The following is a 23294-nucleotide window of genomic DNA, read 5'->3' as shown; positions in this document are numbered from 1 at the left end:
GCATCTAACCACCCGTTAGAAATAAGTAGTTGTACGGGGCGCCTGGGTGGCTCAGTCAGTTAAGCATCTGACTTCAGCTCAGGTTGTGATCTCTCAGCTCCTGAGTTTGAGCCCCGCTTCTGGCTCTGTGCTGACAACTCAGAGCCTGGAGCCTGCTTTGGATTCTGTGTCTCCCTCTCTGTCTGCCCCTCCCCAACTCACATTCTATCTCTCTCTCAAAATAAGTAAACATTAAGAAACTTTAAAAAATAAACGAATAAATAAATAAAAGAAATAAGTAGTTGTATAGGGTATACTAGGTATTGTTATCGGATTAGTAACCCTAGGTGAGACAAAAGAAATTTAAAAATGATCTTTGTCTTAAAACTACTTCTCTAGGTAGGAAGACAAAGCAGAAGAAATGTGTAAGAAAAAAATGGAAACAAAAATCTCAGCAATGTTTAAAATAGGGACAGCTACTGTGTATTGAGCTTAGCCCTGGTGGGACGGACACTGTGCTGAACCCTTAACATGTAGCATGTATCTCATTCACAACAGCTCCATTTTACAGATGAGGAAACCAAGGGTGGGATACTTCAGTAACTTCAAATGGGTACTTAAGCCTCCATCTGATACCAAATTGTGCTCTTAGCTGTGTAGTATTGCTTGCTTGGTAGAGAATAAGGGGTGGGGTACTTATTTTGCTTTATTTAAAAAAAAAAATCTGCCACCTGCTATTTTTTTCCAGCTTTATTGAGATATAATTGACATATAACATTGTGTAAGTTTTAGGTGTACAACTTATTGATTTGATACACTTATATATTGCAAAATGATTACTGCCACAGTGTTTTAGTCAACACCTTCATCACATCACATAATGACCATTTCTTTTTGGTGGTGAGAACATTTAAGATCCACTTCCTTAACAACATTCCTTTACTTTTATATATTCCAATTGCAAACCTCTTGAAAACTAGAATGATGCTACATAATTCCTTTGTATCCCCCAGGATCTTGCACAATACTGGCATCATTATAAGTGTTCCAATTTCCCCAGGGGGGATCTGAAAACCAGGTCACCAAAATCTTGGCAATAGCAGCATAAGCTTGAGGTACATGGCCTTTTCTAAAAGGAAGAGTATAATGTATAATGGATTTCAGATAGTTTCCTCATTTGCATACCCAGAAAATTCTTGGTGCCTCTCTAGTTGTTTTATGCCCCTGGAAGTTTTCACCTGACCCTTGGTTTCAGCCTACCTCCTGTAACTTTAGGTGTCAACTTTATCTCCAGCTCTTCTGTAGAGAAAACTTATCTCCTAAGATAGAGGGGACTACTCCCTCCATTGTATTTTGCTCCTTCCCTGTCCCTCACCTCTTCATAGCACACATTATATTGTAGGTAACACTGGTGTGTGTGTTTGTGCGAATTTACACGAAAGTCTAGAGGAGTTCCTTGCTATCTGATGGGGGAGATAGATATGTAACACAAAGTACATCTCATATCATGGCAGTACAGGTTTACCTAAGATGTCCAAGACATCTCATGTATGACACAATATTCATCAAATGTGTTATAGACACGCAATAATTATTATATTAGGAGATGGTATAATTTAGTGTAGGGAAGGAAAAAGTTTTCTTGTGTGTCCTTAGGGTCCCTAACTGGGTCTGAAAATTAAATTGACAGATTAACAGGAGAAAAGCCTACAAATGTATTTAATACAAGTTTTATGCGACATGGGAGACTTCATAAGGAAGTGAAGACCCAAGGAAACAGGCCTGGGTATTTTTATGCTAGGTTTAATGAACACTGGACAGTCATGTAGAAATATGTCAGATGAGAGAGTATGAGGCAATCATGAACTGGGGGAAACTTAGCAAGTCCTGCTTGTTAAGACTCTTCTCTGTGTCCCTTTGTCTTCAGCGATAAGAATTCTCCTTTCCTTCAGGTATTGGGAAGGCACCTCACACAGGAGGGTTCATGACCTGTTTCAGAGGAGAAGAGCGGTATAGGGGAAAAGGTCACAATGACCTTCTTGCTTCTACTCATTTTTCAAACTCCTTCAGTTTAAAATACTCAGTGTCATATTTTGAGGTAGCATGTCCTGAACCCCATCATTAGCAAAGCATCACTCAAATTGTACCATTAGAAACTCTTTGAGATTTTAATAGCTGCTTCATGAAAAAAAAAAAAAAGGATTTAGTGGTCAAATAAGTTTGATAAATTCAAGGTTGAATAAAGTTAAACTTTTTAATTTGTAGTTTAATTTCTTCCTGCAATACTTAAAACTCTTAATTTTTTTTTTTTTAACATTTACTCATTTTTGAGAGACAGAGTGTGAGTGGAGGAGGGGCAGAGAGAGTGGGAGACACAGAATCTATAGCAGGCTCCTGGCTGCACAGAGCCAGACACGGGGCTCGAACTCACTGACCGCGAGATCATGACCTGAGCTGAAGTCGGACACTTAACCGACTGAGCCACCCAGGTGCCCCAATACTTCTTAAAACTCTTAATGTGCTGATGTGCATTGTGAATCTCCAGAAGTGAATCCAGTATGCAACATTTTTCAGTCATATTTGGCCACAGAATTCTTTCTTCTCCAGGCACCATAGAACACAGTGTGGAGACACTTGATTTCATGGCTGAGAGTAAAATATGATATCGATGTCATCACATATTAGTTGCTTGATTTTCATCACCTCTTTAAGCCTTAGTGCCCTCATCTGCACATGCGGATAATACCCGTATCTCATATTATTGGCAAAATAAAAAGGGTTATAAAATGTCCAGGAGTTCTCTGTAGATGTTAGCAGTTATGATTGTTAATAATGATATGTCCACGAGCTGACTATGTTCATCGTTCGAAGTCCCATCACTCTGCAGGGGACTGGATCTGAAGACTGTTACACATGACTCAGCTTTAGTATGCAGGTGGCCCAAAGGCTCCCCTACTACCTGTATCCTTTGCCCTTTAGCAGGGTGAGTCAATATTAGATCAGTCTTACTCTGCTTATCATCTTATGAAAAACTAAAATAAGATCAAAGAAGAAATGGTTGAACTCAATAACCTCTAGAGTTCACGCTCTCTAAAATTCTAAGGTGGAACAGAAATAATTCTCAAGCTGCAACAGATGGAGTTTTTGTACTTTCTAGCTGGGCTGATGAGCACAAAAGTCCTTGTCATGCACTAAAGCAACTTTATTCCCATTGTATTCTTGACATAAATGAATTTGATTTTTGTACATCTGTTATTTTCGACCACTGTGTCGATTGTTATATATGACTGTATAGTGCTATATAACCTAGAATGTATGCCTGGAAATCATTTTGATACATCTCCTCCTTGACCTCTATTTATGAGCAAGTGCAGCTGTGGGGTGGTTCTTTGTGTAGGATTAAGAAATACGGCAGTTCTTGAAATAAGCCAGATGTTTTTATTTTCAAAGGAAAAGATCACACTTAGTGAAGCATTTATTTACAAGTTTCACAACAAAACAAAAGATTGTAAGAAAGCTTTCAAGGGACATGGGTCACAGAAACCAAGCGAACACCACAGCTTTTTCCCAACTTCATAGCCTAGAGGACATTGCAAAAGACACACAAAAATTGACCTTGTGCTGGCTGTAAATATTTATAGATTGAGATTATAATGACCAATGACTTATCATGAGAGTTACTATCTTGAAGAGAGACTTCCACTTTGACCTTATTTGGTTTCTATCTACTTTTCCAACAACATGTCCAGGAATATACACATAAAAAGGGTTATTTTAAAAAATACATCCTGAAATTAGTGCTTATGCAAACTTCAGGAACACTTTGCAGACAGACTCCTTTCAAACAAAAACAAAACAGCCACTTTTTTAAAAATTGAAGTATAGTTGACTTACTATATCCTATTAGGTTCAGGTGTACATGACAGTGATTTGATAATTGTATACATTACCAGGAAATGATCCCCGTGATAAGCCTAGTTACCACCTGTCACCATACAAAGTTATTAACGATATTATTTACTATATTTCTTGTGCTGTACGTTATATCCCTGTGACTTATTTATTTTATAATTGGCAGTTTGCACATGTTAATCCCCTTGACCTACTTCGCCCAACCCCTCTGTGCTTTGGTACCTGACAGTTTATTTTCTGTATCAAAAGAACCACGTCTTAAAAATCGAAACTGAAAATACTTACAACTCGTGAGTAATTCATCATTGGAGACACCACATTTGGTATTCCAACAGTGGTTAGGTTTTTTTGGTTTCTTTTTGTTTTTGTTTTTCTTCGGGTGAAAAAAAGGTGATTTTATTAAGTCTCGGGGGACAGGACCCAGGGGCAGAAAGAGCTGTGGGAACAGTGGTTACTTTTAAAGAAAATCTCCATATGAGCAACAATTTCGTGTGTGTCTTTTCCTTCTCCTTCCCTCCCTTTCCCTTTTAACGTCTTTTCCTTTTTTTTTTTTTTTTTTTTTTTTGCGGAGGGGGGGCGGCGGGAGGGGGGTGCAATTGTTTTTGGTTTTAGCAACCAAGCTGTTGCTCCGAACTACGAACTACGACCATTTGGGGATAAGGCAGCCCTTGCGTGCGACCCCGGGACTTCTGGCGACGCTCCTTCCGCGCTCGGCCCGGTGAAGTTTCCGGAAGGGCGCCCTCGCTGGGAGCCGCGTCCCACCGGAGAGGCGGGTGAGTGGCGCCCTGCCCCCCCCCCCCGCCCCCCCCCCCCCATCCCTGCTCCTAGAGAGGCCCTGGGTGGGGAGGGAGACGGGTTCCGCGGGTCCCGGGGCGGCAAGGGGGGCGGCGGCCGGCAGTGAGCCGAGGGGTCGCTACGGTGACACAGCCGCCAGGGTGCGTGCAGGGCGGGGGTGAAGCGGGCCGCGTCTGTCTCACCACCATCCCCTCCCCCGCTCTGGCCTCTGACCCCGTCCTCTTGGTTTGCTTAATTTGGGAAATTGAAACTTAAAATGGTTGGTGTTTCCTCAGTGTTCCTGTGAGAGTGTCTCGATGTAGTTCTTAGGGGAACTTGATTCCTTAAGATTTACTCTCCTTGTCAGGTGCAGGGTTTGGCAGTTGTGCCTCACTTTTTGGAATATGCAAGGATTTTCTTGAAAGAGATCCAAAGGAGAACATGCAGTTTTTCTGTCTCTAGAACATGCATGAGTTTTTTTTGTTTTGTTTTGTTTTTTTAAACTATATATGTGTACCGCCATTGTATTAAAAACCACTTCCTTTCTTCCTTCCCCTCATTTCCTGTCATTTGCTGCGGGGCAGGCGTATGGAAGGATTCCATTCTATCAGGCCTGGCACAAAGTGATATGAGTATATTAGGAAAATAGGTGGTAGGTGAGTGGTGATGATTTGCATTGGATTTTTCATTCGCTGTCATAAGAATTACCATAGACTTAGTGGCTTAAAAATCGCAAATTTATTATCTTGAAAGTCTATAGGTTATTGTGCTAAGTGAAATAAGTCATACGGAGAAAGACAGATACCATATGTTTTCACTCTTATGTGGATCCTGAGAAACTTAACAGAAGACCATGGGGGAGGGGAAAAAAAAGAGGGAGGGAGGGAGCCAAACCATAAGAAACTCTTAAAAACTGAGAATAAACTGAGGGTTGATGGGGGGTGGGGGGGCGGGGAAAGTGGGTGATGGGCATTGAAGAGGGCACCTGTTGGTATGAGCACTGGGTGTTGTATGGAAACCAATTTGACAATAAATTTCATATATATTTTTTTTAAAAAAGTCTGTAGGTTAGAAGGCCAACCTGGATCCCATTGGGCTAAAATCAAGTGTCTGCAGAGTTGCTTTTCTTTCTGGAGGCTTCTGGGGTGAACCTATTTTCTTTTTTTTTCCCCCAGTTTCTGTATGCTGCCCTCCTTCCTTGGCTTAGTGATGTTCTTTCTCCATCTTTAAAGGCAGCATCACTGCATCTCTCTGAACATTATTCTGTTGTCACATCTCACTCTGACTCTGCTCTTTGGTTTTCCTCTTTACTTTTAAGGGCCCTCATGATTATATTGGCCCCATGGATAATCCAGAATGATTTTCATATTTTAAAGTCGTCTGATTAGTGACCTTGATTCAATCTACAACCTTAATTGTAATCTGACATATTCATAGATTCTGGGGATTAGGCATGGGCAACTTTGAGAGGGTCATTATTTTGCCTACTATTTGATGGTATAAAAGGAAGCCTATTACTGTACATCCCACTAAGCAAAAAGGGGAAGTATCCAGACACTAAATATACCAAAAAAAGTTCTGGGAATATTATGTAGTAGACCATTTATATGAGTTAAATATGTTGAGAGTCTTTATTACAAACTCTTAAAAATATTGATTTAAAAAAAAAGCAATCAGACAAATAATGTTGCCATTTCTGCTTTCCGGAAATGTAATAAGAGAACTTCACATGTATGGAATGTCCTGAGCAGAACAAATACTAGTTAAGATACCACAGTTGTCAGTGTGTATTCTTATATTGTGCTCTGAGTGGATGCAAGGAGGAGTGGACATGGTCCTTGGCCTCAAGGTCATAACCATCTAGTCATGGAAAATGACACAGGCACACAAATAATTAAAGCTCTCCAAAAGAGATAAAAGAGGGAGAAGTAATGTCCTTTAGGGGAATCAGAAAAGGCTTTAAAAACTTGGGGGAAATTTGGGATGGACCTTGAAGAACAGTAGAATTTCATTAAGGTTGAGAGGAGAGGAAGTATATGACATATTGAGGGACAGGAGGGAAAAGAGGGACCTTCAAGTGTTCAGTATGGTTAGGGTGCTTAGTGTAGAAGTTGTCTGAATAAGACTAGAAAGTAAGTTTTGGTTAGATTGTGTAAGACCTCAGATGACTGTTGAGTCTCATTAAAAGGATTCTGTAGTTGGTGCAATAGGGAGCTACTAATATATTTTGAAACCATCTCATACTTACAGAAAAGTTGCAAGTACAATACAAACAACTTTCCTTTTTCCTGAATTATTTGAGAATAAGATTTTAACTTCAAGACCCGTTGCTCTGGAATTCTTGAATATATATTTCCTACACAAAACATATTCTCTACATAACTAAAATTCAGTCATCAAAATCAAATTAATATTGATACATTACTGCCATCAAATCCTTGGATCCCATTCACATTTTGACAGTTGTACTAATAATATCCTGAGTAGCAAAAAGGCCCAATTCAGAGTCATGTACTGCATTTAGTTGTGATGTCCCTTTAGTCTCCTTCTGTCTGGAAGAGTTTCTCAGCCTTTCACTGGCTTTCATGAGCTTAACACTTTTGGAGAGAACAGGCCAGTTTATCTAATGTTTCCTCATACTGAGATTCAGATTATGTATCTTTGGCAGGAATATCATAGAAGTCATGCTGTGTTCTAAGTGATCATGACCTGAACCAAAGTCGGAAGCTTAACCGACTGATCCACCCAGGTGCCCCTAATTAATTAATTTTAAAATGTTTTTTTATTTATTTTGAGAGGGAGGGAGCAGGAGCAGGGGAGGGGCAAAGAGAGAGGGAAAGAGAATCTGTGGCAGGCTCCCTGTTAGGGCAGAGCCCGATGTGAGGCTCAAACTCACGAACCATGAGATTATGATTTGAGCTGATACCAAGAGTTAGATGGCCAACTGACTGGGCCACCTAGGCCCCCCAATCTTCTGTTTTATTTTTAAGGAGGGATAAATATTTTTCCTGTTTCTTCTACAGGAGTAGTGAGAATTTAGCTCTTGAATTTTTAGAGGATTATATTATATCACAAACTGGTTTTTAATATGTTTTTAAAGCAATAAAAATAGTTGTTATATTATTCCTTGTCTCAATTTTGATCTGGGACTTACATCTGGTAAATTCATATGCAGGCGAATGTTTACTTTTTTTGTGCCATGGATTCCTTGCCAGTCTGATAAAGCCTATAGGCCTTTAAATTTTTTTTTAATGTATAAAATAATATATAGACAATTACAAAGGAAACCAATTATATTGAAATATGATTATCAAAATATTTAAAAAAGCAAATTTTTGATATAGTAATATACATCAATATATTACAGCATATCACAATACCTAGTAATGAGTTTAGTAGCTGCCATCATTTTGAAACAAGGTTAAACACAAACATATTTCAGGACTTCTGCAACAGTTACAATATTTTATGAAAATATTTGTGTCCTCTTGGTGACTTTTGTCCAGGTGCTGCAAATACTGTGTGGCTTGTTGCCTTATGTTCATATCTGAAGAGAGATGTTTCAGTGAGAGGTTGTTAGAAGTAAAGTTGTAATTTTTGGGGCACCTGGGTGGCTAAGTCAGTTAAGTGACCAACTTTAGCTCAGGTCATGATCTCACGGTTCGTGAGTTTGAGTCCCGCATCGGGCTCTGTGCTGACAGCTCAGAGTCTGGAGTCTGCTTCAGATTCTGTGTCTCCCTCTGTCTCTGCCCCTCCCCTGTTCGTGCTCTGTCTCTCTCTGTCTCTCAAAAAATAAATAAATGTTAAGAAAAAAAAAAAGAAGTAAAGATGTAATTTTTTTCCTATTCAGGTGTCTGGACAGGGGAGGATTTGTGAAAATTCTGATAAGAATTTCCGTACATGCAGAGGAAGGGTGTTTGGGGCCTTTCTACTCCATTTACATTTGGGGAGTACAATAGGAAGAATTAGATAAATCAAAATCTTTGAAAAGACCAAAATAGTAATCTTTTAATATGGGGCACCATGTTATGATTAAGATGTGAACCTCAAAGGAATATTAATACCTGTTATTTTCTTTCCTTTTTCAGAAAATTTTAGACTTGTGTTTTTTTCTTTTAAATTTATTTATTTGTTTTTTAAAGAGAGAGAGAGAGATTGAGCACACACATGAGCAGGGGAGGAGCAGAGAGAGAGGGAGAGAGAGCTGTGAGCATAGAGCCTGATGCAGAGCTCGGCCTACTACCATGAAATCATGACCTGAGCCAAAAATCAAGATTCAGATGCTTAACTGACTGAGCCACCCAGGCACCCCTGTTATTTTCTATCATTGTGTTGAAAAGCAAAGGATTTCTAGACCCCTTTTATGTCTGTATAGGTATGAAAGTTATTTGAAATATAGGCATTGTTCAAATATAAGCCACATGATAATAAAAACTTTGATGATAGGGAAAAAATATAACAAAAATACATTTCTTCTTCTGTAAAAGGATAAAAGTTATTTCTTCTTGAATTTGTGTATATGTATGATTTTTAAAACATTTACTTTTTTGTAATAATTAGGAATCATGGCAGACAGTGGAAATAACAAAAGCCAAGTTCACGAGGAGCTTTGGTTAGAGGAAGAATTTATGAAAGATGAACAAAGAGAGGTAAAAATTACTGGGTACTATTAAAAATTAATTTATATCTATTAGTTTTGCAGTGAGGCATGTTTTGTATGTTTTTGTCCAACATTACTTTGAATTTTTTTCAAAAATTTTATTTCCATTATTCAAACCTTACAAAAAGAATCGTATTTCTGTTCTTTCTCTTACAAGGCTTACAACATTAGCTGTTTTCTTTCACTCCCTTCCTCCTTTTTTTGATTTGCACCCAGAAGTTAAGAGCTTTCTTAGCAATTATCTGATGAGACCCATGAGGGGATGGGGGTTCAGGTAGCTTAAGCCACTTACCCAGGGCCATATGTGTGGCATGTCAAGGCAGCTGTACTGTGGGAATCATAGCAAAAATTTTTTAAATTGCCTTTGAGTAACATATGTCCACAATTATAGTGCAATTTAAAAGTCATATTGTTGTCACAAATAGCCAGGCAAGGAGTTACACTGAAATGAGATTCAGGTCTGGGTCTCAATCCTTGCCCCACTATAAAAATGTCTGTGACCTTGGTCTAGTGTGAAAGGTAGTTTCCTTGTTTGCATGATGGAGATAATACTACTTGTCAGTGGTAGGAGAATTATTAGGTGATAATGATGATGTCTTTCTTTGCCTTTATCAAGATGATAGAAATTTAGCTTCTTTAATTTGTTTAGAAAAATGAAGTCAGGAGCTGTTTAATTTTTTGGTGCTGTTTGATATTTTTTAGAGATTAATTGATAAAATTGCAAAGGAGAATACTCAGTTAAAGGAGGAGATCCAAAGGCTTGAGGCCGAGTTACAAGAGTCCACCATAAACTCCCAGGTACCTCTTTATTTTGTATATCACATTCTTAACGGACACCATTTTTCCGAAAAAACAATTTAGTTACACAGAATTCACTTTTAAAACACTGTAAACATTGATGGCACCATTGTTTGTAATAGCCCCAAACTGACAACAACTCAACTGTCCCTCCCCACTAGACTGAATTATTAATTTGGGGTGTATTCACACAATGGAATACCATACAGCAATGAGAATGAACAGATCACAGCTATATGCAGCCACATGGATGGATTTCATAAACACAATGTTGAGCCAAAAAACGTAAAAGAGGATATACCAAGTGCTTCCATTTATTTTTATTTTTATTAATTAAAACATTTTTTTAACGTTTATTCATTTGTGAGAGAAAAGAGACAGAGCACAAGTGGGGGAGGGGCAGAGAGAGAGGGAGACACAGAATCCAAAGCAGGCTCCAGACTCGGAGCTGTCAGCATAGAGCCTGACGTGGGGCTCAAACGCATGAACTGCGAGATCATGACCTTAGCTGAAGTCAGGTGCTTAACCCACTAAGCCACTCAGGTGCCCCCATATGCTTCCATTTAAATAACGCATAACAGCAGGATGTTAAAAGTTAGCATCCTGGTTGCCCTTGGAGGCAGGTAGGAACTGGAAGAGAACCCAAGAGGGTTTCTGGGTGTTGGTCATGTTCTGTTTATTGATCTGGGTGCTGGTCACATGTGTGTGATCGTTTTGTAAAATTTCATCTGACTGTACGTTTCTGATAATACATTTTTTTATATTTATGTGTATGTTTTTAAATTTTTATTTATGTATATGGTAATGCAAAACAAAACAAAACGGTTATTATCAATCACTTTGGGATCAAATTCTTCGTCTTCTCACTAAGTGCCTTTATTGTTCTCTTCATGCAAGTAACTTAAATGGATTTCACAGTTTAAAAAAATTGGACATATATCTTCACCATTTAAATCCTCTCCTAAATTTTCCTGTATTTGAATTAGACATAACTTTCACTCCTTTTTCTCCATGACAACTCATACTGTTCCTTTAAACAGTTAAAATGCATAAAGCATTGTCATATTTTGTTTCTGAAATGGGGGATAGGATATTGAATATCAGGAAGTGGAGTTCCCCATGTTTATGGGACTTACGGGACACTGTTACAATTGTAGTTACTTCTCAGACTGGAGATGAAATCAGCCAGTCCTGTCACTCAAAGGATCTTGGGAACCCAGCCAGCTCAGCTGATACAGTTTACAGAGGACTGAAACTATGGTCCAGAGAGCATACATGCATTGCTCCTGGCCAAGTGTGCCCAAGACCAGAATCAGGCACTTTCATTCCAGAAAGCTCTTGACTTTTCAAGGTATATTGGGTATTTCCACATTATTGGGAAACACTCCGCCTATTCTCAGACACTGCCAATTGTTTTGAAACTGGACTTATGGAAATCAGAGATTCTACTGAAGTTACATGTGAAGATATAGAACAAATGTGAAATTAGGTCAAATAACTCATTGAATATTTCTTTAAAAAAAATTTTTTTTTTTAACGTTTATTTATTTTTGAGACAGAGAGAGACAGAGCATGAACAGGGGAGGGGCAGAGAGAGAGGGAGACACAGAATCTGAAACAGGCTCCAGGCTCTGAGCTGTCAGTACAGAGCCCGACGCGGGGCTCGAACTCACGGCCGCGAGATCATGACCTGAGCCGAAGTCAGACGCTTAACCGACCAAGCCACCCAGGCGCCCCTCATTGAATATTTCTAACCCCTTTGCAATAACACAGAAATTTTCTTTCAGCATGTAAAATAATCATGGGAAATAGAAATGCAAACAACAGATTCATTCGTGCATTTATGTATAGTTGTATATGTCTGTTAACCCCAATGATTTTAAACAGATAAGTATAACCACTTAACTTTATCCTTCAGATTATGAATCTTGTTGATAGTGTCCCTTCACATTTTTATAAATCTAAGTTTGGTAATGGTTAAAAAGTTGATGGGCACAGTCCGACTTCAGCTCAGGTCATGATCTCATGGTCCGTGAGTTCAATCCCCGCGTCGGGCTCTGTGCTGACAGCTCAGAGTCTGGAGCCTGCTTCGGATTCTGTGTCTCCCTCTCTCTCTGCCCCTCCCCTACTCAAGCTCTGTCTCTCTCAAAAATAAATAAACGTTAAAAAAATTTTTTTTTAAAAGTTGATGGGCAGGTGTTGGGGAAGGGGGAATTTAAATTTGACAATTATTAAATCATATAATTTGGGAGGCTTTCTTTTTGGATGAAATTATCTGGGTTTGCTATTAAAATAAACTTAGTATATATGCAACTCTAATTTATAACACTTTGCAATGAGAATAAACATATTGTCTTATGATTCCCTTGTAGGATACCCTATTATTGGTATAGTTGTTTAAAAGGTACTTATCTACAGGAATGATATAGACTTTAGAATCGAACACCATCCAATATTGGCTAGTTTAAACATTGATTAGATAAAATGAGAGATTATATACTTATAATTTCATCTGGGAAATAATATTAAAGGATCAGCATCTGGGAAGAAGTAATTACTAAAGATATTCACTAAGACCACACTTAGCATTCTGTGGGGTTCTGAAATCAGTGGAGAATGAATTATTGGATGATCAAATCACATTATCACAAGAAGGGCTTAAGTTATTTCTTGTCTTCATTTTAATCAAACATTTCTGTTTAAATTAGATTAAAGAGGATATTCCTGAAACAGAGATGAAATTCACATCTTTAGAGAATCCTGAGAATGACAGCCAGTTTTTAAATGTCTCCTGTTCATTTCAAGTGAGCTCGCAAATTCTTTATGAGCTACAGAAAGGACAAGCCCTTATCACCTTTGAAAAAGAAGAAGGTATGAGTAATGTTCAAAAATTCGATCATGCTACTTTTGGAAAGCACAGGCACTTTCAAAGAGCTTTCATAGATATTTGGCTATTGCTTTATAATTTTAATATTTGTCATTTCATCTCATCTCATAGTAACACCTTGGGGCAGGTAGGATTGTCCCCATTTTTTGATGAGAAAACTCAGACATTAAGAGCGTTGAGTGGGGCGCCTGGGTGGCTCAGTCGGTTGGGCGTTCGACTTCAGCTCAGGTCATGATGTCGCGGTTTGTGAGTTCGAGCCCCATGTCAGGCTCTGTGCTGACAGCTCAGAGCCTGGAGCCTGCTTCGGATTCTGTGTCTCCTTCTCTCTCTGCCCATCCCCCGCTTGTGCTCTGTCTCTCTCTGTCTCTCAAAAATAAATAAATAAATGTTAAAAAAAAATAAAAAAAAAGAGCGTTGAGTATGATCATTTGTTCAGAACATGACTCTGGGACTCAAGGTGTTGTGATGTCCAACACTAGTGTTTTTACTCCCATCTGCTACCTCCAAATACTACTAGTAATACTTTTTTTTTTTGAGAGAGAGAGAGAGATGGGGGGGGGGGGGGGCAGAGGGAGAGAGAATTCCAAGTAGGCTCTATGCTCAGTGAGGAGCCTGATGCAGGGCTCGATCCCACGACCCTGGGATTATGACCTGACTCAGGGTAGGGGCTGAAATCAAGGGTAGGACACCCATCCAACTAAACCCCCAGAAGCTCCCCCCACTTTTAACTAGTAATAATATTTTAAGGTAGTAGAGCTCTACATGGTTCTCAAAGTTCTTAAAGACATCTCATTTTATACTTACTTGACTCTGTGAAAGCAATATGATAGGAGAATTACTCTTTGCATCTTATAACCAAGAAAACAGATTCTCAGGTGTTTAAGTGACTTACCTAAGGGCACATGACCGGTGAATGGAAAGAGTGCAAGAGTCTGAGGTTTAGGAATGGGACCTGATGTTTGCTAAGTCTGCCATGGTGTAGGACTCTATTCTCCTTAGTGAGGAGAATCTGGCTTTGTATGCCAGATTTTCCCATTTCTAGAAGTGTGATTTTAGTTGGGTTCTTCCTAAATCTCAGATTTTTATGGCAGTGGTAGTACCTATCTCATGGGATTTGCGTTGAGTATTAAATGAGAAATGTTGGTAAAATACTTCGCATGGTATCTGACACATAATAAACACTTCATAAATGTTAGCTGTCATTATTGCTACTTGTTGGGAATTTTCCAGATAAGGAAAGATAAAGAACTCACTCAAGGTTCATACAGTTAAAAATTGCAAAGCTGAGAGCCAAACCCTGAGGACCCATGTCCTTTCTCCTAGACCAGCAGTCCTCGGAGCAGGCCACTATGCTGGGCCTTCGTTCTTGTATTTGTCACATTATGGGGTGGGGCCAGATGGTCTTAAGCCCTTCTGGTGCTCAGGTTCTGAGAATCTATGGTTATAACTTGTGTCTCCGTACACCTGGTCCATCACCATAGTCTGCAAATAAATGTTAAAAGGAAAGACATTCTAGCAGGTTAGCATAGGCACATACTGTTCGTTCACCTTGGGTCCACCCTGGGTCTGCTTCTACAGATGAGGATGCCAAGAGCCCTGTGTTGGCAGTCGGCAATGGTGATGGGGATATAATCAAAAGCGAGGATTTGGGAGGCAGGGATTCTGTGCAGGAATTACCTGGGAATGCTGGGAATAGGGTTCTCTTCAGAAACAGCTGCATCGCTGTTTCCACTCTTGGCCCAGCTCTGAGGTCTTGCTCCCCTGGGACAACTTTGGGCTCATACACAATTAAACAGAAGTTGGCTTTTGATAGTCAGAGTCACAAAAGCTGAAATGCAAGTGGTCCCTTTCAGCTGCGTCAGATCACCAGATGTTGGAGTTTGGGTGGGGGGGGGGTGTGGAAGGGAAAGAACATCATCTAACTGTTACTTCATTGACATTTTCTGTTATTGTTGCCTGTTGCCACTAACAAGAACGTAAGTTGTAATTCAAGTTATCCAGCCATATCTCAGTACAATGAGTGTGAATTCCCACAAGACAACGCCCTGCCTTTTAGCCTGTTTCTCTCTTCCTTCATCTGTGGTGCGTATGCTGTTCGGTTGTCATAAACACATGTGAGATTTATAGGACTGGGAGTGGGCATCTCTTATCTTTGTGACAAATTAGGTTAAGCAGCTCTGTATTAACAGTTGAGGTGTTACAAACTCTCATATCACATAATTAAAAATAAATACACACCCACATGCATTTTAAACTGAACTATAGTTGCTGTCTGGAGTTTTAATTTTTGGCATAATTATATTACTGAGCCTCTCCCATTTGCACAAATAAATTAGATTTGATAGTTTTGTGATTGGTATAAGCTATCATCTTTTTAATGAATGATCTCCAGGGCATTTTAGCAAAAGTAAAATTCCTCATTAAATATGGCAAAAAAAAAAAAAAAAAGATTTGCACTTTGATATTCAAGCCGTGTGGTCTTTAATATGTAAACCTTAAGAAAGACAAAAATGAGAATTTATTTCTTTGGTTTTTGACATATTAAAGAGAAGTGACAAATGATAAATAAGATTGTCAGAATGACACTGACACAAAAGTTTTTCCAGCTTACTTAACGTGGAAGAAGTTTCTGGCTGTGCCTTAATGCACTAAGGAAATTCTCTGGTCATTCTGTGAACCGTGGAGAGGAAGGGTGTGTGGCTGTGCTGAAATAATATATGAATTTCTAAAGAATCACCAGGCTTATCTCTTAAGAGCTGAATCTAGAACTTGATGAGAATTTCTTTTTTTTTTTTAATTTTTATTTATTTATTTTAATGTTTTTATTTATTTTTGAGACAGAGAGAGACAGAGCATGAGCAGGGGAGGGGCAGAGAGAGAGGGAGACACAGAATCTGAAACAGGCTCCAGGCTCCGAGCTGTCAGCACAGAGCCTGATGCGGGGCTCGAACTCACGGACTGTAAGATCGTGACCTGAGCCGAAGTCGGAAGCCCAACCGACCGAGCCACCCAGGCGCCCCAATGAGAATTTCTACACTATCACTTGTTTCCAGTTTTACTGAGAAATAATTGATACATATCACTATGTAAGTTTAAGGTGTACAGCATGATGCATTGATCTACATGTATTGTGAAATGATGACCACAGTAGGTGCAGCCAACATCCATCTTCTCATTTATGTGCAATGAAAAGAATTCCTATAGCTACAACAAAAAAAAAAAAAAAAAAAGGAAAAAGGATTTTTTTTTGCTTGTCATGAGAACACTTAGGCTCTACTCTCTTAACCCCTTTCCTGTATACTGCACAGCAGTGTTCACTGTAGTCACCATGTTGTACATGGCATCCCTGGTACTCCCTCATCTTATAACTGGAAGTTTTGTAATTTTTGCTGATGTATTTTGATATTTTGACGTTAATATATTTATTTGTCACTTTGGTGGCAAGACCATTATCACTTAGAAGCCCTAAGAAAATTAAAAAAAATTAAATCCTTTATTTTATTTTATTTTATTTTATTTTAATTTTTAAAAAATGTCTTATTTATTGTCGAGAGAGAGACAGAGCATGAGCGGGGGAGGGGCAAAGAGAGAGGGAGACACAGAATCTGAAACCGGCTCCAGGCTCCGAGCTGTCAGCACTGAGCCTGATGCTGGGCTCAAACTCGTGAACTGCAAGATCATGACCTGAGCCAAAGTCGAACATTCAACTGACTGAGCCACCCAGTCGCCCCTAGATCCTTTAGAATTCAAGAAAATTTTAAATATTTAGGATAATTTGTTCTTAACCAGAAGTGAAAAAATTTATTGAAATATTGGAAATTAATACTCCCAAATTATTTTTCAGTTGCCCAAAATGTCATCAGAATGGGGAAACATCATGTGCAGATAGAGGATGTAGATGTGGAGGTTATGGCCAAGCCAGTTCCATTAAATTCGGGAGTCAGATTCCAGGTAACATGTTGATTAAAGCTTTTTGGAATTCTGTTAGATGTGAGCACTTTTCTCATCCATATTTCTGAATATGAAATGATTTCCCAGGTTCATGTAGAAGTGTCTAAGGTGAAGATCAATGTTACTGAAATTCCTGATGAATTGCCTGAAGATCAGATGAGAGACAAGCTAGAACTGAGCTTTTCTAAGTCCCGAAACGGAGGTGGAGAAGTGCTATGCGTGCAGTATGATAAGCAGTCCCGGAGTGCTGTGATTACATTTTTGGAAACTGGAGGTATTCACACATGTAGGAAGTTAAAAAATACTCTACCATTTATATTTATGTTTGCCATTTCTTTAAAAAAATGTTTTTAAACGTTTATTCATTTTTTGAGAGATGGAGAGAGAGCATGAGTGGGGGAAGGGTAGAGAGAGGGATGAAGACACAGAATCTGAGGCAGGCTCCAGGCTCTGAGCTGTCAGCACAGAGCCCGATGTGGGGCTCAGTCCCACGGACCGCGAGATCATGACCTGAACCCAAGTTGGACACTTAACCGACTGAGCCACCCAGGCGCCTTTATGTTCTGCCATTTCTGAAAGTATTCCTTTGTTACTTCTTCTATTTGGAATTTATTAAGTAGAATTATAATAGATTTTTAAAAAACCTTTTAAAATGGTGGAGTCCTGAGAATGATTTCTGTGAATGCTACTGAGAATAATATTTCAAGCACATCAACTTTGTGCATTCTCAGCACATGCCAGGCAAAGAGCCAGGTGTTCTATACATGTGTCTCCTCTTATCCATAGCACAATTCTGGAGACAGGTGTCGTACCCATTTTATTGATGTGGAAACTGAGTCCTAGGGAGGGTAAATAATGAACCCCAAATTATAGTGAGTATGTGGCAGAGAAATTTAGAAACACATGTGTAAACTATCACTTCCTATCCCACCTATTAAGATGGACAACGGTCTCTTAGTTGGAGGGAGTAGATTCCAGGGAAGGCAAGGCATGAATGGAAAGAACAGTGAGACATCTGTTCCCTTTTTAGGTAGAAATGGAGTTTTTACCAAATCATCTGAGGGGGCTTTACATTCTTATGATTAAAAATATACAATTTGGGATGCCTGGGCGGCTCAGTTGGTTAAGCATCCGACTTCGGCTCAGGTCATGATCTCACAGTTCGTGGGTTCGAGCTCTGCATGTGGCTCTGGGCTGACGCCATGGAGCCTGGAACCTGCTTCAGATTCTGTGTCTCCCTCTCTCTCTGCCCCTCTCTCATACACGCGGTCTCTCCCTCTCAAAAACTAAACATTAAAAAAAAATACACAATTCTACAGCAGCTGCTTTTGTTAATATGTTCAACTGATTATCAATGTAAAAATATCTTGCTCTAGTTAATCCAGTTCTTAGGGTTTCTCCTGGGTTGGCATATGTAAAAGAAAGCCAGGTATACAATTTAAAAAAAACATTGATTGATTGTTTATTTCATAACAAAGTAATACATGCTTTTTAAAGAAACTTGATAATAAAGAGCAGGGGCTCCTGTCTCGCTCAGTTGGTGGAATGTGCAACTCTTGATCTTGGGGTTGTGGGATCGAGCCCCCTGTTGAGTGTAGAGATTTACTTAAAAAAATAAAATTTAAAAAAAAAAGAAGAGCATTAACTTAGTAAAACTGGAGACATTTCCTTAAACTTGCCTTTCTCCTACTATTTAGTTATGGTTACTTGAGTGGCTTTCTAGATCTTTCTGGAAATCCTGGATCATATGGTGATTCTATGTTTAATGTTTTGAGATGACATACTATTTTGCACAGTGGCTCTACCGTTTTATATTCTTACCAGCACTGTACCAGGGTTTCAATTTCTCCACATCCTTGCCAGCAGGGGCCTGCCCTCTTAACCACTGCACCATATTGCCCATCCAACATGGACTGGTGAGAGGCGAAAAAGCATACATAGTGATACGATATTCTTAAGTACTGTTTCTGTTAAACTTGATGCAATCTGAAACATTATTTTTTTCCCCTCCAGGAGAAAAATGCTGCTCAAAATAAATCTGATTATTCTTTGTGCTGGAGAAAACTGATGAATTTTTGTTATTTGCCTTCAGTTTCTAGATAACGATCAAATCCCTCCCCTCCCTTGGTTAACATCATTATATCAGCTTACTGAAAAATATCATGTATTAGTTATAGGACAACTAAGTAATTTTATATAAAATTTTATGTATTGTAGTAATATAGTAATTATATATGTGTGTATACATGTATATTATAAAATGTATATATACAGTATTCTTTTTTTTTAAAGTTTCTTCTATTTTGAGAGAGAGAGAGTGAGTGTGTACAAGCAGGTGAGGGACAGAGAGGGAAAGAGAGAAAATCCCCCACAGGGCTCAAACTCATGAACTGTGAGATCATGATCTGAGCCTAAATCAAGTGTTGGATGCTTAATCTAGGGGAGCCACCTAGGCGCCCCTATATACAGTAATCATAGTTTTCAATTATACTTCTTGAGAAACTGGGAAACTCACAGTCTTGTTAGGATGGGTGGGCTACTTTTTGCATATGGTTATTGCATTTTATGGAGCTCAAAGTAGATCTGTCTGAGGACATCACAAACTTCTGCATTGACTGATTGCAGTGGATAGTTCAAGACAGAAGATCTATTTAAACCCCATTATTGTTTGGTCTTATATTTTCCAAAATTATGTACCGCCAAGTCTTTAAAGTGGACTGTTGAATTTTTTGTAGAATTTTAAAAAATGTAATCACTAAATTCACTATTTACTGTGATGTTGCATTTGAAGAAAGTTTTAACTTTGGTTAAAAATGTTTATGATATTAAAAAGAAAATAATTTTTTTTAAATTTACTTCTAGTTGCTGACAAGATTTTGAAAAAGAAAGAATATCCGCTTTGTATAAATCAAAACTACTATAGAGTTATTGTTTCTCCATACATAGAAACAGACTTGAAAAATTTTCAGGTAAAGTCATCTCTTTCCTTCATTTTGAGAACTTATTGCTTAACCCCACCTCACAAGAAATAAAGAAGTTGTGTCTGTTACTGTTTGAGACTTATTAGTGAGCAATATCAAAATAGTTTCTTCAGATCTGCTTGGTGCAAAATAAGTGTGTCTTTTTTAAAAAATATTTTAGTGTGAAATTATACCTTATTTAATTTATTACACTCTTTTTAAAAACTGAAAGTACTCAGGTAATGACATAATATTTTTGTATATGGAGACATAGCTACATATCTTTCATGTGTCTACTGTCATTGGGCATTAAAAATGATTCTTCCTGCTCATTTTCTCTGAACTCATTATCTGTACCCCGACCTCCTTTTTTCTGTTCCTACTTAGGTACTAAATGGCACCACAGTCTTACATAGTCCACCAACCTGAAAGCTACAGCTCATGCTTAATTCCTCATTTTGCTTCACCTCCAACATTCATTTGGTCATTCAGTCTTGTTACTTCCACCTCTGACTACTTCTGTCACTGTGGTCCTTCTGTCCATAGGGATGCCCTTCTTTCCTCCATTTGTCATAATGCTGCCTGAGTTATCTTTCTGAAACTCAGATCCGACTTAGATATTCTGTTGCTTGAAAAGTCATTCTGAGGCTCCTTGTCTCTTCTAAGATAAGGTCTGAAGTATTAAGCAGAGCTTATAAAGTTTTGCAATTCAAATGTCTTAGAAAAGTTTCTATTTATCTTTTGTATTTTCCTTTTAGGCATTTTCAGGAATATCTAGGAGGACAGTGCTTCTCACTGGAATGGAAGATCTTCAGATGATGGATGAAGAAATCTTAGAGGATTTAGTTAACATTTACTTTCAACGGGAGACGAATGGAGGTGGAGAAGTAGAAGTGGTCAAATGTTCTCTAGGTCAGGCTTGCATAGCATACTTTGAAGAATAGAGGCATGGAATTAGATGAATATTAGAGCTTCTGAGCCCAAAACACTGTCCATGTGTGACAAAAATGAATATCCCTTTCCTTTAAAAAATGAAAACTTGAATTCTTAAGTGTCCATTTATTCTTAGATACAAAAATATATTTCCATGTTTTTGAATTCTTGTTTCAAACTCTGCTGCATGCTTACAAGTGCAGTAAATGTACTGTATTAAAAAGTTTTGTTTGTTCATAAATGATGTGGACAGGTGCCATGTCCATTGAAATCAATCGTAAGTGATGCAGTTGTCCCCCTGCTATGTTGGCTCATTCTGTCGTGGGCATGTGGGCCAATTCTCTTTTGGCCCCAGGTCCACCAACATGCAGACTTCGCTCAACATTTCCCAAAGAACTGTTATATTCAGCTGTTTGTGATTTCTGTAGACTTTGAATTTCAAGGAACTTCAAGGGTGATCATTTCCCTCTTTCCCATTGTATAGCATTTTACTCCAGAGCCCCAAAGATATTTTTCAGAGCTGAGTGTGGTCTTTTTATTTAACATTTTCTTCTCCCAGAGTGTCAAGGGTCCCCTGATTCTTTCCAAGACACCTTCGTCAAATAGAACTTGTAAAGGCCATAATTGTCTTTCCTTTACACTTGTAAGGGGAAGAATAAGCTTAAGGGAATGACATCCTTAGAATAAAGGGAGAGGTAAATGCAAAGCTAGGGACTCCTCACTTATCATGCTGGATGCAGGGGAGTGCCTGAAGATGAAAGCACATGCCTTTGAGTTTGAGAGAGACCCAGTTCCTTAGCATCCCATTGTTTTTAAGTTGTAGAAACTAAACAGTAAAATGCAAGGTTTCTATTCAGAGAAGGTAAAATTCTTTTTGGTAAAGAACGTGTGAACAGCTTTTATCCTAATATGGTATGTTTCATAAGGAGCCAATGGCAGAAGTAAGTTTATATTAAAATGTTGGCAGAAATAAAAAGCTTTAGAAAAAGATTCTATGACTAAACTTAACTCATGCTGCCTGCCATCTAAAATAAAGGAAAGGGGCACCTGGGTGGCTGAGCCAGTTAAGCATCTGACTCCTGATTTCAGCTCAGGTCATCATCTCATGGTTTGTGAGTTTGAGCCCTGAATCGGGCTCCGTGCTGACAGTGTGGAGCCTGCTTGGGATGCTGTCTCTCTCTTTCTGCCTCTCCTCTGGTTGCACTCTCTCTCCTCTCTCAAAGTAAATGGACTTAAAAGAAGATCTCATTGCTTTCACATTTCTCTTTAGAATGAGAGATGGTGCCTAAAAACTGGAAATTTATAATAAGTCTTCATATTCACTGTTTTAGGGGAAAAATGTCTCATATATCAGTTGTTCTTTGGGAATAGTAAGCTTATTTCAAGCTCAAAATATTGAGAAAAATTTGAAGAACCTTATTTAATTTTGATTGGCACAAAAGGTATGATTTTTAGCCTGTCGCAGACAGATGATCAGAAAGAATGTTTTCCTAATATTTAAGGCAAGGTTTGGAATAGTCACTTTTGTTTCTTTTGGGAGCATTTTTTCAGCAGCAAAATAGATAATTTCATTCAATTCTAAATATTCACAATTTTTTGATAAATGTTTTTGATAAATGTTACTTACCATAGAAAATCAGACTTGGGCTCCTTTCACCAGTTCCACCCTTGTGTAATCTGCCCAGATCTCAAAAATCAACCATTGGCTCTCCTGTCTATTTTTAGAGTTTTAGAGATTTTACAGGAAGAAAGTTTCCTTTGAGAATTTGCCAAAAGATATCGACTCTTGTGTATTAAGTTAGGAAGCCTTAGATTGTCTAGGAAGAGACAGCTCTACTTAATGTATGAAAAGACACTATCAGCATATAAGTCAGGAAAGATAATTATGTGAAATCATGAATCCTTCTTGCCCTTTGTAGATTTATCAGTCAGGATAGCTTAGGTTATGTTGTATTAACAACCTCCCAAATCTCTGAGGCCTAATGAAACAAAAGTTTAATTCTCATTCATGTTGAAAGTTCAACAGAGGTTGGTAGGGGGAGTCTTTTTGTCCTAATCACTTAAGGCCCCATCTCAAGACACGCTTCCCAAATCATGGAGGTGGAGAAAAATGAAGTCTGCAGAGTCTTGCACCAGCAATTAAATGCGGTAATTTAGAAGTGCTGATGTCATTTTGTCTCACATCTCATTGGCCAGAAATAGTCATACGACCTCACTGAAACAGAATAGAACTAGAAAATTGTATCTTGTAAAAATGAGGAGAACCAGATATAGTTGAGCCAAAATATCAATGAATATAGTTTTTCCTGTCCTAGTGATCATCAATATTTGTTGTTTTGTTTGTTTGCTTATAGTTTTTTCAATGTTTATTTCGAGAGAGACAGACAGACAGACAGAGACAGAGACATTGCATGAACAGGGGAGGGGCTGAGAGATAGGG

General features: G+C 38.6%; 1 protein-coding gene across 1 annotated transcript; it reads left to right on the top strand.

Moving 5' to 3' along the window:
• The first annotated feature begins 4474 nt into the window (after positions 1–4474).
• NMI (N-myc and STAT interactor) lies at positions 4475–21946 on the top strand. Its single transcript, XM_042948757.1, has 8 exons — positions 4475–4664; positions 9226–9314; positions 10028–10123; positions 12832–12994; positions 16855–16961; positions 17049–17235; positions 19824–19930; positions 20680–21946. Exons 2-8 carry the CDS (start codon positions 9231–9233, stop codon positions 20863–20865), a joined length of 930 nt encoding a protein of 309 aa, XP_042804691.1. The 5' UTR covers positions 4475–4664; positions 9226–9230; the 3' UTR covers positions 20866–21946.
• Positions 21947–23294: the final 1348 nt, after the last annotated feature.

Source organism: Panthera leo, chromosome C1 (assembly GCF_018350215.1).
Source record: "Panthera leo isolate Ple1 chromosome C1, P.leo_Ple1_pat1.1, whole genome shotgun sequence".
Taxonomy (NCBI): Eukaryota; Metazoa; Chordata; class Mammalia; order Carnivora; family Felidae; genus Panthera; species Panthera leo.
The sequence above is the reverse complement of the archived record's forward strand: the minus strand, read 5'-3'. Positions and strand labels throughout refer to the sequence as shown.

Coding starts and splice junctions, on each gene's coding strand:
- NMI (XM_042948757.1), top strand. CDS start 9,231: ATGGCAGACAGTGGAAATAACAAAAGCCAAGTTCACGAGGAGCTTTGG. Junction 16,962..17,048: donor ATTCGGGAGTCAGATTCCAG/GTAACATGTTGA, acceptor ATGATTTCCCAG/GTTCATGTAGAAGTGTCTAA. Junction 17,236..19,823: donor TACATTTTTGGAAACTGGAG/GTATTCACACAT, acceptor ATTTACTTCTAG/TTGCTGACAAGATTTTGAAA.